Source organism: Neodiprion pinetum, chromosome 4 (assembly GCF_021155775.2).
Source record: "Neodiprion pinetum isolate iyNeoPine1 chromosome 4, iyNeoPine1.2, whole genome shotgun sequence".
Classification (NCBI taxonomy): Eukaryota; Metazoa; Arthropoda; class Insecta; order Hymenoptera; family Diprionidae; genus Neodiprion; species Neodiprion pinetum.
This window is the reverse complement of record NC_060235.2, coordinates 19413965-19432177: the sequence shown is the minus strand read 5'-3', so window position 1 is coordinate 19432177 and position 18213 is coordinate 19413965. Positions and strand designations below refer to the sequence as shown.

Sequence of the window (18213 nt, the reverse complement as noted above, 5' to 3'; positions counted from 1 at the left end):
CGTAATAAAAATTCCCAAGTCCTTGCTCTCTTTTTTTATATTCTTTTATTTTATCTTCGGTTTTATTTTGTCTACCACGTTGTTGATGGCATTCGATCTTTTTACACAAGATGGATTGTTATAAAGTCTATATGGAGACGATTTCCGTAGTACCTACTACAATGCTTTACTCACGCAAATTTTTATGGTTAATGTTTAAAAATTTAATCTTGTTAAATATGCGCCAACTGTATGTGTTCCTATATGTCTAAGCTTTGTTCATTACATATAATAAATGTTACCCTGAGGAAGGCCCACAGAAAGGGCCGAAACGTTGGAGAAAATCTTCGTTTCTTCTACGTTTTTCACAGACCTTCATATCCAACAATTTTAACGAACTATTAAATTTTTGTCAGGCTTATTTTCATTTCGTATTTCTACTGCTAATTGCTTCCACATTCCCGCTACGTTTATTTATCATTTTCTACCTATCACTGAAGCAGCTGAGGCTCTAGTCACTATTTGTTTACTTAACGTACCTTACCAAAGTATGAACGAAACGCCCTTTAACTCAAGTTCCTTCGTCACTGGGTTTTGTTATCCTTCATCTTTTGTTCAATTGTGGCAACATCCTGATAGACTGGCTGATTTAAATAAGCGTACATGTCAAGGATATCATCGAATGTAACGGACTGGCGGGAGTATATTTTGATGATATTTTGATGAAAGCTTATCAGTTCGTCGCTTTTCAGTAGTCAAAGGGTTTCTCTGGGCCTACATGTATAGAATCGAACCATGCTTTTAGTCATTGCGGTTCTTTTTTACGTTATTGCAGATTTTCGCGATTCATGTAAGTCATCCCGCCTATACCAAGTTTCGACAGTGCGTAACATTCCGAACTTCCGTCAATCACGCTGCGGAAATCGCTAACAACGTATTTTGTGTTGTTATCGTATACTTCGTACCCGTGACAATCATCTGTTATACATGCACTAGGATATTGTCCGGGGGAAGCAGCAATATTCGCGGACCCAAGCAAGGTTGGTGGATCCTTCGCTATCTTAGTTATTCCTGTATTTGTGTGTGTGTTCGACATTGGATGAATTTATCCAGACAGTGGGTGCATGAAATTGAATCCTGATGAAAGAGATTTGGGAAGCTGCTTTGTATCGGGTCGAATGGCATCAACTAGCAATTTCCACCTAACGGTGGAAGTTACCGCACTTATTCCGGAAGAAATTAATTTTCGCACATTTCTTTCTGATTTTGTGTACCTCTATTTATCTTGAAGGAACTTTATGTCAATTATGCTGAAGGCTGGAAAATATAGTTCAACTATCATCGGTAAAGTGTCGATTATGCGTCGCCCCCGTATACAGATTTTCCCGTCCTCTAAAGGTTAAAAATGAAAAAATTCCGAAACCCCCGAAACCAGACATGCGTTCAATCGGAATTATTTTTGTGTGAAATTCCTCAGAGGTCGGGATATCAGGAAGCGATGAGATCAGCACGGTCGGAATGGAAACTTCACGTATGCCAAAGATAAGCACCATAAAACGCACCAAGGATACAACGCTTCGCGTGACCATCGCCATTGTGACGGCGTTCGTAATTTGTTGGACTCCCTATGTCGTCTTGACGTTATGGTGAGCGTTCGATTTGTGTGTTTCATGCTGTTTTTTCATTCAAGAAATTATTACGAGTCATTTGTGCTGGTATCGTTCGTGTAGTTTACGACCCACTTCACTATCACGGTCCACTATTATTTCCATTTAAATGTATGAATTATTCTACTTTGAATGCGGCTATTACGCATATTGTTCCTTGGAATTTTTTTTTTTTCGATTTTCATTTATCACCGGTGCACGAACGCTCTAGTTTTTTTAAATAATTATACCGTGGCCAGATTTACGGTTGCGCGTCAGTCCCGCAGAATCTTAAAAGGACGCATTTCATGTCCAAGTATAGAATTGCGATTGTACAGAGGTACATAATCCCACACACAATGGAATACTGTATCTCGAACATTTTTGCCTCATCTAGTCGATATTATGATGAATGATGTCAGAAGCAATAGCTCAATTCGTGCGGGGTAAAATATTACTTGCGACAAACCTTCGAACTAACATCGATATTTTGATGATCTTATTGCGAGCTCTGCCATTTGTTTTACTTACACCACTTCTGTTTTAAACCTCTTGGGGTGATGCATTGAGACGGTAATAGTTACGGATGGACCGAAAAAAAGGCCAGATAAAAATGCAAAAGGTTCAGAAAATCGAAGTAATAAATGATCCGTTTTACAAGTAGAAAAACATCAATTCATTTCAAATAATGGAGAACGTTTCCGTATGAGGTATTTCTATACTTGTTTCACGTTTCTCTATTAACTCGACAGAAGACAAAGTCTCATGGAATTTTCTAACAGTATCGGTCCAACTTGATTGAGGGGCTGGGGGGTACAGCTTAGACGGTCTAAAATCATATTTTAGGGATTAATGTTGTTTTTAAGTGACAACCAATTTAATACAATGCTTTATTAGAACAGAAACGATACTACCTGCCGTCGTACAAAACAGATTCGATATACGTCACACATAGATACATACAAAATATATAAACATGTTGGGCAACGACCGACCTGTTCTGTTCATATACATCGCTTACTTCCAACATCATACCTACTGCCAGAAGTTTTTTTTAAAGAAAAGGACAATGCTTGGAGAAATTTGATTATTCACAGTTTCAAGAACGGTTTAGAATTTTCTCACTCTAATCGGTGAGTTGGCGGGGGAAACACGTAGCGTATGTACAAGTATACCTCCTAGCTTGCCTTATTGCTTTCCCAGCTGGCGGCTGTTCTCCACTCTTTCGACCGTGCAGCAGAGAGGTCGGACTCCTGCTGTTGCTTTTTCTATTCAATTAGGGCTTCAGCTCGGTACACGGACTGCACAGTCTACATCTATAAGTCTATGAGCGCACCTCTGGCGGCACAATTAAAATAAAATTATAATTATGGATGAATGGGCGTTACAATGGGCGTTACTTTGTAATAAAAAGAGTATATCACGTGTTTTTTTTTATCATTCTGCTTCCATCATTCTCAATGAAAATTTCATTGTCTACGAAAAATCTGAATTTTCAAACTTTATGGTTCGGGAGAAAAAAGACGCTGAAGTTAGCCCCGGGTTTCGGTCGCATGTTGCCAAAATCCAGGGATGAACAGGGGCCTGAAGTCCCCGAACTATAAATTTCGATGATTCTCACGTTATAGCATACGTCAAGAAGTGTCATTACTCCGATAAACGTGATAATATGTGGAAGACAGTTCCGAACTCCCGAGAAACAACGCAACTTGGGACCGAAACCTGCGGCTAACTTCAGCGTCGTGGAAAAAAACGATGCAACGGCGCCCCCTGAACCGTGGTACCCTAGCCTAGTGGATAATCCGGCGTTGATCCGATAAATATCACGGATCGAATTCAGCTAATACTGTTTTTACAACACCTGCTCTGGAAGTTGACTTTTCGAGCGCTGTATGTCATCTCCGAAATACACAATAATCGCATACTTGACTGTATGTGTTTCATAAACGCACATGTTCGGTTAAGTATCAGATAACTGGACAGATTCCAACTAAACTATACTACTATAGAAATATAACCACACGAGCACAGTCTGTATTAAATTCACTCCATCTTTTTCACTTTACTAGAAACTACTCAAACGCCATCTGATGCCGCTATAGTAATTTTAGTTTTAAAATTATTATATTCCTCTCAAATTCGACTTCCAGATCAGTTTTTGTAAAAAAACATTGTATTCTACGTGTGGGATAAGTAGGAAATATGACAGTCGTGATTACGACATTCGCTGTAAAGACGAGTCTTCATACGAATGTCTCATAAACCTTACGCTCATGTCGCAACAACACGACTGTCCGATTATTTGCTGCTTATCCCACAAGTAGCATAAATAACTATTCCTTGTTCGCAGGTACACGTTTGACAGAGAGAGTTCGCCGCGAGACGATACGTGGCTCCTAGAATATTCATTTATCCTGGCGGTAGGAAATTCGTGCGTGAATCCTGTAATATGTGGAAGCTACGTCATAGATTGTCGAAGGGAACGAACGCGGTGTTCTCGCTGTCTCTCGCGTGCTCCCGAAGAAAATCATGACGTGAGGTTAGAAGAGATGGAAGACACACCGTACGAAGAGCTGTTGCGGCGACGCTCTGAGACGAAAAAAGTGCGTTTCGCGTGAAAAGAGAAAAAAAAAATGGGTGCCTATACTTATGTACGCGCGTGAGAAGTTATTCTTCTTTGGCATCATTAAAAAACAATAAAACAAATAACGGATGTCTTACACTATATTTAAATAATCTATTAAATTTTTGTCACGAACTTTTTATTAAATGTTCTATTAAATTTATTTCATTATTTTGTAAATATTAAAAAACCAATAATAAATATTCAACGTTGATAATTTAATAATATTTAGTATTAATTATATTAAATAATGATATTTTAATTTATATCAATAAATAATACATACGGATAACTAACCTCAATTATATTGGAGCACTTGAAAAAGTATTTTAGCACAATTTTTTCACTAATATTCACAAATAGTAAATAATATTAATCCAAATATTCAATTTAAATCACTACTGAATATATTTTATTGCCACATATATAATTCGCACTTGTATGAAAATAAAACACGTGTTGTGACTGTAAAAACTAAAACCATGTGGATAAATATTATAAATAAATATGAAAACAGTGATCAGAGGCGATAAGCGTACCAACATTAGCTTTTTTTCGAGACTTAATGAATTCGGTTGAGTGGGCAACTTCATCCTGTTAATTTTGTGTTACAGTGATGCGCGCGCATCTTGAAATTTCACTCTCATCAGTTTTTCATAACGCGCCTAAAGAAGTATAACTTCAAAAAAACATATTAGTTTTAAAATGCAGAAAGAAATAGTTTCCCTCCACATTTTTATTTCTCATCGCTGACAAGCTTATAAGAAAGGTTTTCGTTTAGGTCGAAAATAACTTTATCCAATTTCAATTAATCTTTATGTTTTTGGGGATATAGAAAGTGTTCTTCCTCTTCGAGCACAATTGTAAGAGTGTCTGTAAGTGTGTTTACATTTTGGTAACTTACGCTTCTTGGTGCGAAGCTCGTAAGACAGTCAATGACCGTCTGATATTATAATATTGAAATGCGGATATGCATCATCAATATTAATATTAATCACGAGGTAATTTTCATTTTGTGAAACGTATATAATTTTTTTGAACTACTGGTAAATTCGAAAAATTAACGACGGAGCCAGGAATCGAACCTGGTATCTAGCGATGCTTTACCGGAGCCTTACTCCACTAGACCACCTAGCCGCCTTGACTCTGATGTCGTTAATTCCTCTCATTACCAGTAAGTTCAAATTTGTTTTCTTGTGCTGTGATAGTATATGTGGATATAGAAAGTGTTCTTCCTCTTCGAGCACAATTGTAAGAGTGTCTGTAAGTGTGTTTACATTTTGGTAACTTACGCTTCTTGGTGCGAAGCTCGTAAGACAGTCAATGACCGTCTGATATTATAATATTGAAATGCGGATATGCATCATCAATATTAATATTAATCACGAGGTAATTTTCATTTTGTGAAACGTATATAATTTTTTTGAACTACTGGTAAATTCGAAAAATTAACGACGGAGCCAGGAATCGAACCTGGTATCTAGCGATGCTTTACCGGAGCCTTACTCCACTAGACCACCTAGCCGCCTTGACTCTGATGTCGTTAATTCCTCTCATTTATGTTTTTGGACCTCTCGTGTCCAAAAAAAATGGTTTCAAAGAGATCTCGTTCTGCCTGTCGGTCTGTCCCGTTAGACTCCCGCGATGAACTCTATCAGAAACGGATTGATGTTGAAAAATTTAAAGCTTAAAGGATTTCACAGCGAAACGATGGCCAATAAAAATGTTCATTACCGTACGGTTCTACATTAAAACAAGACGGAAAAACAGTTTTTTCACAATAGTTTTCGTCACCATGAAAAGGGAAGAGTCTCTCGATCTGTTCTACAAACTTCCGCGATGATCTCGAAAGCGGCCGAGTGGAAAATCTGAATCTGATAGAACTCGGCAGCTGAATGAAAAAGTTTCGAACGAAAAAAAGGAAAAAAAAATTCTGTAAGACAAAAACTTTACACATTTTTTTAAAAATAAATATATAACTTGAGGAGAACATAATCGTTTATTTAGAAAGAGTATATCCTTGTCGGTAGAACATTGAAAATCGATTTATTTCCAGTAGAACAGGAACTTCAGATTGAACGATATGTGGCAATTTTTCATACCTATCATTTGATTGTAAAATCTTGCGAGGTTTGAATTTTTTCATCCAGCCATTTCCGAGATCATCGCACGAGTTTTTTGGACAGACCGATATCATTCTAATAACCTGGTTTTCGGATTCTAGAAGTTCAAAAACGTAAAGTTTCAGGGAAATTAGAAAAAGTGATTTTCCACAGAAATCTATACTTTTCTTACATCTCAAAGGTGTTGAAAAGTAATAAAATAGAAAGGTAAGCTATAAATCTAACGGTAAATTAATTATACACTGAGAAAACTTTTCAGCTCCGGTTACCGCTCAGTCCTTAACTATTTTCATACTTCACCACAATCGAAAAATATACTTCTAGGTACAAAATGAAAATTAGTTTCGTAGCTGTTACCAGAAAGTCTAGTATCCGTTACTTTTCTTTCTCATTACGATCACTGTCACTATATCGTTCAGTTTCGAGAAATCCATGATTCTTATGATTAATACGTATTTGGTCAAATTCTCTTGTAAGACGATTCAGGTCATATTTGATCCGCAGCAGATGTTTTATTTCTATAATATTTTTGATAAACAGTTCTAGGATCGGCTGAAATTCACGTTATTGGGGATCACTTTTAATTTGCAGGAAGAACAGCTTCAGACTGACGATAAAATTTTTGGCTCCGACTTTTATAATGTCCTCATCACATGCATTCGAAATTTGATAGGTGAAAAAATGTCACGTGATTGATAAAACACCGGCATTCGGGTTGGCCAAAACAACTCTCGGAACTATTAATTGTGGAATGTCACGTGGTTGATTACAGACCGGACTTTGGACTCACAACTCGGATAAAGAATGTCACGTAGTTGATAACATAACGGTGGGAAAAAAATATGGGGTGGTAGATATCGCACCAAACGCCGCTCAAGGTTAACCAGAACATTACCGAACACTTTTTAGACCTTTTGGTTGATCGCTGTGACGGCGTCGTGGATTTCAAGTTTCCCGTGATTGCGCATGCGCGGTAGGTCGAACCTTGACGCCGAATCAGCCTTGTATTCCTACTTTTATTATTATTCTGCAGTATCGCAATACTCTGTACCTGGCGCTCAACAATTAGCTTCCCATCAGTCGTGGAGAAATTAGCAAATTCGATCCTTTTTCTTCCGTAATCTCTAACTTTGAATCGAGCCCTACTTGTTATACTACAACTTTATGGGAGTATGGACGGTTTGAAAAGATTTTCTAGGATTTAAAGAGATTTTTAGAGATTTTTATTCCACACTGTAATACGATTGTATCAATTCCAACAGATTGGAGAGAAATTAAAAACATTTTACGTAATTCTAAACAATTCCCCGGCATGTGGTTTTGAAAAGATTCAAACGTATTCGAGGATTGGTTGACGAATGAGATGGGAGCCTCGAACGACGCATGCGTGAGCCTCGTCAGATTTTTACGCAAGCTAGCCACCTTAAGCTACAGCCGTGAAACGCGACTTATGAAGTTATGTAGATGTTGCGAATTTTTCTGTGTTAACCAGATTTCAATTAGATGTTGCAACTGATTCGGAAGAACTTGGAAAATTTTTATTGGTGATTGGAAAGCGACTGCAATGATCACTGCCACGAGTCACCGTAAGAACGTGACTCCAACGTGAGACAAAATGTCATCTTGATGCTCGTTTCGTGTAAGTTGTTGCGCCAGGAAATGGTAGCCGTGATTAAGCGAGAAGAGAGGGTTGGATGAAGGATCGCCACACTTTAGCGTGAAACGAAAAACATAAGCTACATATCATTTGTAGGTATCACATAACGATCTCTAGTTCGATTGTGGAAGGACACGCAAGTTGCAAGATCCTTCCATGAGCGGCTGTGTTTATGTCTCACACTCAAGCACAACAAATACACGCAAAAATTTACCATTTACCTGGATCATATGGAAAAGCAGCAAGTGATTTGATCGACGTTTATCGGACCCAGACAGCGTCTTTACTGATGTGTATCTCCGACTAGAGCCATGACACGTTAGATATCCACAGACGACGGGTGTATTATTCTTCAATGTACACATATGGACATTAATTCGTAGACGACTAATTTTTCGGTAGAGTGGAACACGCTTGTAAAGCAGATTCAACTTGCAGTGCCGTTGTAGACCGGCCGCTACTTTAAACATATTCTCTCAACTGATGTGATGTGGACTAGCATTTCAGAGATGTTTAATTTGTCGATGAGATTGAGTACCAACGGTCGGTCGGTAATTGCAGGCCAGTGAAAATCAGGGACCGACCGTTTGACGGAATGTCTCACATATATTCAGCCACTCCGAAGCTATGCTTGTACACTTGCAAAAATTGTGACGTTCGGAGCTTATCGTGTATTAATTAATGCAGATCAGATTCAAACCGGAAGTTACCTGTGCACCGACCGCGACTCTTGATCCTAGAATAAGTCATGACGCAGCTGTTGCCAGGGCTGAATAGAAATAGCGCAAGAGGTGATTGAAAAGGTTTATGATCAACGATAACAATTTATTCCAGCCAACGATTGGCGTGAGAAAGTATGAAACAGAAACAAAACAAGCGATTATAAAAAGTCAGGATTTCTTTGAATCGAGGTGAGGAAAAATCTCCAAGACTTTTTCCCCCTTCCTCGATCAATCAGTCGTGGCTTGAGTCAGTCGATTCGGAATCGATTCGACGGTCTTCTGCTCGTCCTTGTCCTTTTTCCTCAGAGCGCGGTTCCTGAGGTTCAACATCGTTCTCGCGATCAGCCAAATTGCCGCTTTGTCGCACACGCACCGAATCGCGTTGATTGTACCGAGTAGCAGAGAGTGCGGGAAATAGCCCGTTGTTCGAGATTCGATGCCCACCGTCTTCAATAACGACTCGACGAACTTTTCCGCCGACGGTGCCATCCAAGTTGACCTCCTAGAAGGGAATAAAGTCAAATTAAAACGACCGGCTCGACCTTAGAAGCTCTAACAATGCATGTTATAGAATATGCATTCGGAGCGGAAGAACGAAAATGGCTTTTGTCGTTCTGTATATAATTCTGAATGCAAAATAATCCTTTCAAATCGATTACAATGTATTCAATCGAATTATTCACTAGAAACGTATCGATTCTCAAAATTTCCATGACATTTTTCCGTTATACCCTAACTGGTGTAAACACTTTTTACAGATTCAGAGTTTTTTTTTAAAGGATTCCGTAATGATTTCATAAAGCTGCAGTTTCGGTGCGTTTGTGATTATTCTTGTCAGTGTGATGATATTTCGTACGGTATTTTTTTTAAATTCTAGGTTCCACATACTTTCAGCTTTTCTAAAGTTTTGCTAAACTTTCTAGATGTGTTTGACTTTACTAAAACTTCCGAGAAACAGTGATCTTTATTATTTATCGTTCAAGTAACTTTGTTTTCTAGACTTGAAATTCTTTAAAATTCTCTGTAAATCGGTGTGTACCAAGTTTTCCAGAACAGTCCATATTCATAACAATTTTTATCATGTTTTAGAATATTTTGCAATGAATTTGTTCAACTTATAATGCGAGAATCAATCGTTTCGCAACGCATTTCTACCGTCGTTCTGAAAATGTTTGAAAATTGCGGATAACAATCTTCTAAACTGTTGCAGTTCCAATTGAGATTTAATGAACAAACATAGCGCAGGTATTTCATACATTTTTGAGATAAATATTTGCAAAATGACTGTCTCGACGGTACCCAGAACAAAGACTAAGAAGTCCTCTCTGGACTCTGTACAAAAATTCAAACGAAGCCATTTCAGATATCGGTAAGCCTTCGGTTCCGGTCAGGCTTCTTTAAATTTCTACGAGCTTACGAGCTTACCTGATTTTCGACATTTTAGTGGCAACCGGACCCGGAAGAACGCATTGCACCGTGACACCACGTGGCGCAGCTTCGACCGCAAGATCGGCACTCAATTTGTCAACGTACGATTTGCTCGCCGAATAGACGGACAAATAGGGACTAGGAATGGCCGCTGACGTCGAACTGATGTTTATTATCACCCCCTTCCGGCGCTCCATCATTCCTGGAAGTATTGCCCGGGCCACCCCCGTCACTCCGGCAACATTGAGCTGCAGTATACGAGCGATCGTCTCCTCTGAGAGATTCGTGAACACTTCCGGATGCTCGTAGCTCGTACCCGCGTTGTTCACCAAGACGCCAACCTGCGAATCCGATTCATGGACTGAGAAAAATTTCATTTCTTATAGCTACGATAGAAAGTTCCAGCAGCCTGGGTATCGTTACAATGACAGTTTGAATTTTGTTTTAATTGAAAGACAAATTTCAGTAGAAGCAGTAACCACTGAGTGTATTTATAGTTGTCGAAATACATTTTCTGGTGGATGTAACGTTAAATCTGTTCCTTGGTGAACCAAGAAATTTAGTGCGGACAACTAAAATCACACTGAATAGTAACAACAGTGTCACACTTTGTTATAATTTGCAATGTTATTCGAATGTTACTGCAAATATCGTACGTACACTCAGTATATTTTCCTAGGTAGTACAATGAAATGTAATGTATTTCAGGGAACTCGAAAAGGTCCCGTGTGGGTTTTAGGATGCAGAACTAATTTTTTCGTGATAGCATTTTACTTTTGAAGCGAATAGACGGGAATACATTCAATAATACACGGTGTGCCGTTGGGTGGCAATATTCTTTTCACTCTCATTTGAGAAACTTGCAAATAACAAGCCGAAAATTTTTGTAAAAGTATATTCTTTCCAATGAAATTTTAAAGGGTGCTATCTCCGACCTCGAAATTTTCCTATCCAGACAATACGGACAAGAGGTCATTTTTTTCTTTCAAATTGTGACCACTCAGCTAAATTTAATGATACGTCATTAATTCTGAAAGCATTCCGTAGAGAATTGTATTAAGTTCTTGACAGAATCACCGGCCAAACGAAATTCGTAGCTTACACGCTTCGAAATTTATAAGCCTTAACGTCAAGTTTAATTTTATGTAAAAATTCATCCTTAAACGTCTTCAATGGTGAAACTGTTGATCTTGCATTGAATATTCAGAGAATATAAGCGATACAAGCAAAGTCTCTAGCTTTAATGGTTTGCAAGTGATATCTTTTTATACAAAAATACATCTGCGAACTAGATTTTTAGTTGGTAGCTTTCAGTATCAAGTAAATATTATTAAACGTGGTAAGGTGGTAAAAATTCAAGGAAAATAACACTGTCTTCGTGTTAGGTTGAAATGGAAAAACTTCAAAGTCCGGAATCAACCTTTAAGAATAAGAGCGTATGGGGATAAAAATTTAGAAACATTAGAAAATAAAATTCAACTACTCAAATATGCAAAAATCTGTTTCGCAAAGTCTTTCAAAATGCAGCAAGTCGGAGTACAGTAAATTTTGAAGAAAAAACTCAATTTCTGAAAAATGTTCAAAACATCTCAAAATCGTCGAAAATGTGTTTCTTCGCTCAAATAAAGGCTTTTTGAGTAAATGTTTTCATTTGAAAGTGAACGGGTTAAGGGGCACACCTAGTGTGATAGCCTAAAAAAAGGCGATTTTTGGGAATTTAAAAAAAAAAAAAAAACTACTGTACCAATTATTTTAAAATTTTAAGGGCATATTTGTACATATTTTAAGAATACACAGTTAAGTTTTTGAAGAAAAAAATTGAACATTTTTCGAGTTACACGCGATCTCCGACGGCGCTGAAAAAAAAGGTTCTCCACTGCTGCAGTGATTCCGGCCTTCTCCGTGGATGAAACCTAAAAAAAAAAATTCTTGTTAAGCTGGAAGATATTGTCCGTACAATGACCTACCAGTTTTTTGATCTGATCAAAAATCGAATTTTGGCAGGCCAAAAACGACCAAAATTTTGGGTAAAATTCAACGTTTTTTTTTTTAAAACGCCGCCATTTTGTCAATTTTTGATTTTTTTTTTCGACCGTAGGTCATTGTACGGACAATGTCTTCTAGTTTAACAAGAATTTTTTTTTTTTTAGGTTTCATCCACGGAGAAGGACGGAATCACTGCAGCAGTGGAGGACCTTTTTTTTCAGCGCCGTCGGAGATCGCGTGTAACTCGAAAAATATTCAATTTTTTTCTTCAAAAACTTAACTGTGTATTCTTAAAATATGTATAAATATACCCTTAAAATTTTAAAATAATTGATACAGTAGTTTTTTTTTTTTTTTAAATTCCCAAGAATCGCCTTTTTTTTTAGGCTGTCACACTAGGTGTGCCCCTTAACGTCGCTAACTTCTACCTTGCGATAAGAATATCGTACCTCGAGCTCCTCGACGCACGTTGCGATTTTCGCATACACGGGCTGCCCTTGCGTCAGATCGGCCTCGAGGACTCGAGTCTCGATTCCAAACCGCTGTTTTATGTCGGTGGCGACCTGCTCTAGCTTCGGCAGTGACCTGGAGACCAAAAGTATGTCCAAACCTTTGGCAGCCAGCGCCTCGGCGAAGGCCTTCCCGATTCCGTCCGTCGCGCCCGTGACGACGGCCCAACGACCTTGGGAAGCGACGTCAAGTCCAAGGCCAAGCTGCGGGGCGATGAGCTTTTTCCAGGCGAGGCCACTCGCCCGAATCAGGATCCTCAGTCCTACCGCTGCCACCACAACGATCGTGATTTTCTCCCAGCAGGACAGCACCATTTTTTGACTTGTTACGGGCTTTTAATTACGTTTCGCTCTATCCAGGCCTCGACCCGTTGCTCGTGATCGTAAGACTTCAACTGCCCCGGCCAGAACTCGCTTTTATACTGATAAGCCGCTATCAGGCAGGTGATCACCCGATTAGTCGAACGATGCGCCGTCGCAGAACTGGGCAAAAATTATAGCTATAATTTTCGTAACGATGCAATTACACATTGATAGCCAGCCGGATCTTCTACACACCGAAAATTGTTCGACGAACTCGAGTTTCGTGTTTTTCATTTTTCTTTTTCTCCATTATATGCTCTACAAAATTAGACTTGATTGAATATAAATTGAATGCACCGTTTCAGGCTGGTTAACTATTCCTTTGTAATTCAGAACATGGTCGTGCAATGTATTTTTACAGATTTTCAATATTTAGATTTTGAATTATGAATGATACTCTCTTAATGATTGCTTTAGAAAAAAAAAAAATAAAAAACTGAAAAAGTTACCCACACTTTGGTTAAACTGGGTCATTGCAATCTAAACACGGATATTATGAAAATAAAAAAATACCTAATACTATTTGCCTGATTCAACCAAGTCATGAAGTTTACTTGAACCGCGGAAGTTCATTAAAATCAGTCATTTGTAATTCGATGTGATCGAAGAGTATTCACTAAGTGCTTGTGAAATAAATTCGTGTCATTTGTACCGAACGGAATACTTTTTTTGATTAGATAATACGAGCATCGGTTCATTTTATCTTAATGTTTCACTCACCGTTGAAAAAAGTTAATTTGGTTCAAGAAATTCAATTTCCTTCACGATTAGGAGTTTTTGGTAGTCATTTGATTTGTCGCACTAGAATTTTCAGCTAAATCAAACCACAAACTCGTCGATTGAAGCGAATTCATTGGATTGCAGTGAGACCCTCACTGAGAGAACAATTTGCGCGTATAGTTGAAATATTATAGTCGTGCCAATAATTTTTACGGTAAAATATACTCAAATTATCGTTTGGCGCACTACAAACACAATATCAATTTTACCATACTACCATAATACTACCATAGTACTACAATTAACTATGTTTTTTTTTAATGTTCACCGTGTGTAGATGTTCATCAGAATTATTTTGGTATCGTGCGGTGAACTCTGTTCTGTAGTCTTCGATAGTATAGAGTATGATTCAATTAACTAATTTATAATCAACTATTTACGGATAAGTATTTAAACCACCCGAGATGATTCCTGCAACTTTTGTCAGAGTTGAATGCACCGTACATAGTTTGACTCGAGTTAAATATGGTTAACGCTAATACAATAATTATTCAGACAAGATCATACGAACATAGTTTCAACAACTATACATACATTGTTGAAAATATTTGAAAACCTACGACACATTTGCAACACAAAAGTGTAGTTGAATCACAAATTTCGTGTTATAAATTGAATTACAAAGTTTTCTCCATAAATGTGCATTAAGATTTTGTCATTTTGCTTAACTTAGTTGGAAATACGCAAAAGGGTATTTTGAATTTACCTCATGTTTATCGCACTAATGTTTAAATATGGCCAGGTCTTCATTATCGTACCGTTAACCATAAAACTTTTGTCAGATGTAACGATAAGTTCATAGTTCGGAACAACATAATGCAATAAGTTCTATTAACTATAAATTCGTATTGTCCCCTGAGCACACTATTTTTTATAAGACTACTACTGCTAAGGTCAACCACATTTTTCTCTGAGTGCTTCTAACCGAATGAGTGTTCAATTTTGTTAGGCGGAATGGAGTGCATAAGCATAGCGAGGTGAATCTAATGAATAAGGAATCAGGTGCTTGTTAATACGCATTAATTTCTTTTCGTTATTTTCAGTGTGTCATGCATAGCTGGGGAATATTGGTGACAGGTGTAATTGACTTGGTGAAAGTTTATTTTTTAAATATTTCTACCCGCCTCAACGAAGCGTATTTGCAAATGATTGTCCATAAATTGATGAAAGTCTGTAGAAATTAATCGAATAACTTAGCGAATATCTGAGAAGGGTCTTGGAGATAGTTCGACAGAAATCTAATAAAGGATTTTGCCATTATGAATCACTAAGGTCAAGCATCTGAAGAGTTTTATTTTTTTCAGAAAATACTCAGTTAATCAAAGTGAAGTTGGACCAAGGTAGGTAAATGTTGACTGACGATTCGGTGCTTTGCAATCTCATGAAATTTTAATTGACGCGTCCATTATGAGTAAAGCAGTAAACAATGGTGAATAATAAAAAGAGAGAAATGTAATAGTTTATAATGGTAAGTATGAACTACTTAAGTGACTATCAGACATAAATTAAAATGCCTGGAAACTCAAAACTCTTAACTTAAGACTCACTTCGACGAAGCTACCGCATTAAAACTGCATCGTGAGACACTTTGTACAATTATTCATATGGGAATAATGTATGAGACTGAAGTTGGTGACGTTAACGTAACGAAACGTCAGGGAAAAATTCATTATTGCACAATTTTAGAATGACTTTCAAGTAGTTAGTTTTTCAAAATAAGAGTATGTTTTTTTTTATTATATTTCTCAATTTATGATAAAAATCACTTTTTTCTCGACCCGACTTATTTTTATAGAACTTTTTTGAAAGTGATTAATTGTCACCGTATCGATCCATTTTTGCGTGAACAGAAAGGCTTCACCGGTGCACTGTTACCTAGTAACTTGAGTAAAGCGCTACGATTTTACACGATCGAAACGTCGAAATAAGTTCCTGAAATCGTAGAGTAAAGAAAACCGAAACAGGTGATAATGGTTGAAAATATTCGGAAAGTGAATCGAATTCCAATCCAAATGGAAAAAGTGTTTAGTTTTATGCAATCTGATAAAAAAAAATTCTGCATGACAGGATAAATTTACATTCGTTGCAGGAGTGGAAAAAAAAAAAACAATATTTAAATTGTTTAGAATAGAAATACAAATGTTGAAATCAAACCTGCATTCAACTTTTATGCGTACTCACAAAACCCACTTTGTTACTATCGAGCAAATTTTTCGGCATCACTGTTATACGGAAATTTTTCATCCAAGTGACGAGAAAGAAAATTAATCAGTGCAGTTGGAACGATTCTTCTGATAGATTTTTAATATCGGAATAGATATGAGTTTTTCGGGAAGATTGAGTGATGACCGATGAAAAAATTTTCACTGAACAATAAAAACACAGAAATTCTATTAAAATGCACCAACTTCGTCATAGATTTTTTCACCAATTAACCACAACGTGATGAAGGATTCCTCACCTTATGGTATATTTTTTGCCCGTATCTCGAGGCTTCCGAAAAGGCGAGAAACTGTACCGAGTGAAACGACAGCGGTAATGCCATAAAGCTTCGACACCGTAAGGATGAAAACGGTATCGACCCGTCGACGATGCGCAGCGAGTTGCCCGCAGAAGCGCACTGCCGAAGCGCTTGCGCCAGCAATGTCACGGCTGCGCTTTTACCTTTTACTTCAACTGACTCGGCGTCGCGACGCCTCGCGGAGCTCCGTCCGTCCTTCCTTATTTCTTTGGCCCACAATTATTCTAGGTCAGGGTCCATTTTCGCTGCAGCACTAGAGAACTTGATCTCGCAAATCCACGCGACGATGATTTTTTTTCGAAAATCTCTTTGGTTCATATTGACTTTTCTACTCAATTTTTCTCTTGACCCAAACTCACGAAAACATGGAGGAATTTCGTTCAGCACTTTCTCCCCACTAGTATTTTGTATTATTTTCTTATCTGGCTGTGAATTTGTCCAACATTGGTACGGATGAATTTAATGCTATCTATAAGAATTATCTGAAATTCATGCACGCAGAATACGTACACAGTAACAATTACATATTTTAAAGACCTTCCTCGAGCACGTGAGTTATTTTTTATTGATTCCTCGAATTGAAGTTCAATACAGGACATTGGAAATCAGAAATTTCATATTTTCGACAATAATATATATTTCAACTAACCGTACGATATAATATAACCCTTGGAGATTTTATTTTACTTTTTTTTTTTAATTATTCAAACGTTAAAATCAATCCTCGACAAACACCGCTTCCAAAGTTAGCCGAACCACGATTATTTTCATAGTAAACCACGGTAATATTTATAAAAAGTAAACTCAATTCGATATAAAATCTTCAACTTTGGAGATTTTTAAGTAAAGTGTGTTAAAAAATGCAGGAAAATTTTGAGGGGAAAAAGTTGACCAACTAAATAAGACGACGGTCTAACAAAGCATTAAACACACTAGAAATTATCCCACATTATGGTCGAGGAAGATCGCTAAAATTCGCTGGAGGCGTCGCGACTTTCCCCGTGTCGTAAAACGTTTGCACGTGCTGAACAGAAGAATAAGATGAGAAAAAAACAAGAAAAAAAAAAAAAGAAAGAAGAGTGAAAAAACGAAAACGGAATTATGCTTGATTAGTATTCGTCAATAATGATCCTCACTCCGGTACACCAGCGTTAAAATACTTCACACAAGCGGACACACGGACGTAGAAACGGGTCTGGTCTAGTGCGTGAAAACAAGTCCCGTTGCACGGCACTCGACCGACTGAAGAAGAAGTCTCGTGTTCGACGAGATTGTCCGTACGAATTGGCGGCAGTAGGTCAACGCGCTGGAAACGCCGCACCTAATTCTCATCGGCCTCAGACACCGGGTTCATATTCGTTCTGATCTAATTTCAGGTATGAGGCCAAGCCTGGGAAATGTTAGCGTTATTTTGTTCCGGCCCGGATAAACTGTTCGTTTATTGAACACAGGCATATCAGTGCAAGAGATTACCATGTTGTTATGGAAACAGGAAAAAAAAGAATGATCTTATTGAATGACGATATTAACCTGTGATATCAGAGCGAATAGACTTTTGTCTAATAAATTAGGGGGTTGTACCTAGTCAGGATTTTACAAAAACCGATTTTTTTTTGATTTTATTTCATTCTCGTAATGTACATGTGTTCGAGTATATAGACAGATAATTTCGTGTCGATTGAAAAAATATAAATTAATATATAGTATAAATATATAAGGCGCTTTGGAAACTTTAAACGCGGTTTTCTCATAACCATGTTTTCAAAGTCGGTGAACAAGATTTATCAGAAACGGCTGAACTCATTAGTCTCAAATTTTTACACGAGCTTTATGAATACATTTTTCAGTCCTTCATCAAAGGTTCTTGTCTCGCCGG

General features: G+C 37.6%; 1 protein-coding gene across 7 annotated transcripts; it reads right to left on the bottom strand.

Annotated features, from left to right (window-relative positions):
• Positions 1-8832: 8832 nt before the first annotated feature.
• On the bottom strand, positions 8833-16810 carry LOC124216377 (very-long-chain 3-oxoacyl-CoA reductase). Of its 7 annotated transcripts, none has more exons than XM_046620839.2 (5): positions 16278-16810; positions 15971-16182; positions 12614-13156; positions 10176-10519; positions 8833-9252 (listed from the first exon to the last, which is right to left on the bottom strand). In XM_046620839.2, the coding sequence occupies exons 3-5, from the start codon at positions 12986-12988 to the stop codon at positions 8979-8981; spliced, it is 993 nt and encodes a 330-aa protein (XP_046476795.1). In that variant the 5' UTR covers positions 12989-13156; positions 15971-16182; positions 16278-16810; the 3' UTR covers positions 8833-8978. The 7 variants fall into 7 exon arrangements, with proteins under 7 accessions (XP_046476795.1, XP_046476796.1, XP_046476798.1 ...); XM_046620840.2 differs by having other exon boundaries at positions 15998-16182; XM_046620842.2 differs by lacking the exon at positions 15971-16182 and having other exon boundaries at positions 12614-13173.
• Between the last annotated feature and the right edge of the window lie 1403 nt (positions 16811-18213).

Bases quoted from the DNA above. Each gene is read 5' to 3' on its own strand.
- LOC124216377 (XM_046620839.2), bottom strand. From the start codon at position 12,988: ATGGTGCTGTCCTGCTGGGAGAAAATCACGATCGTTGTGGTGGCAGCG. The intron at 10,520-12,613 runs GTACGATATTCT...TCGGATTCGCAG, and splicing joins CGTGCGTCGAGGAGCTCGAG to GTTGGCGTCTTGGTGAACAA. The intron at 9,253-10,175 runs GTAAGCTCGTAA...ATTCCCTTCTAG, and splicing joins ACTAAAATGTCGAAAATCAG to GAGGTCAACTTGGATGGCAC.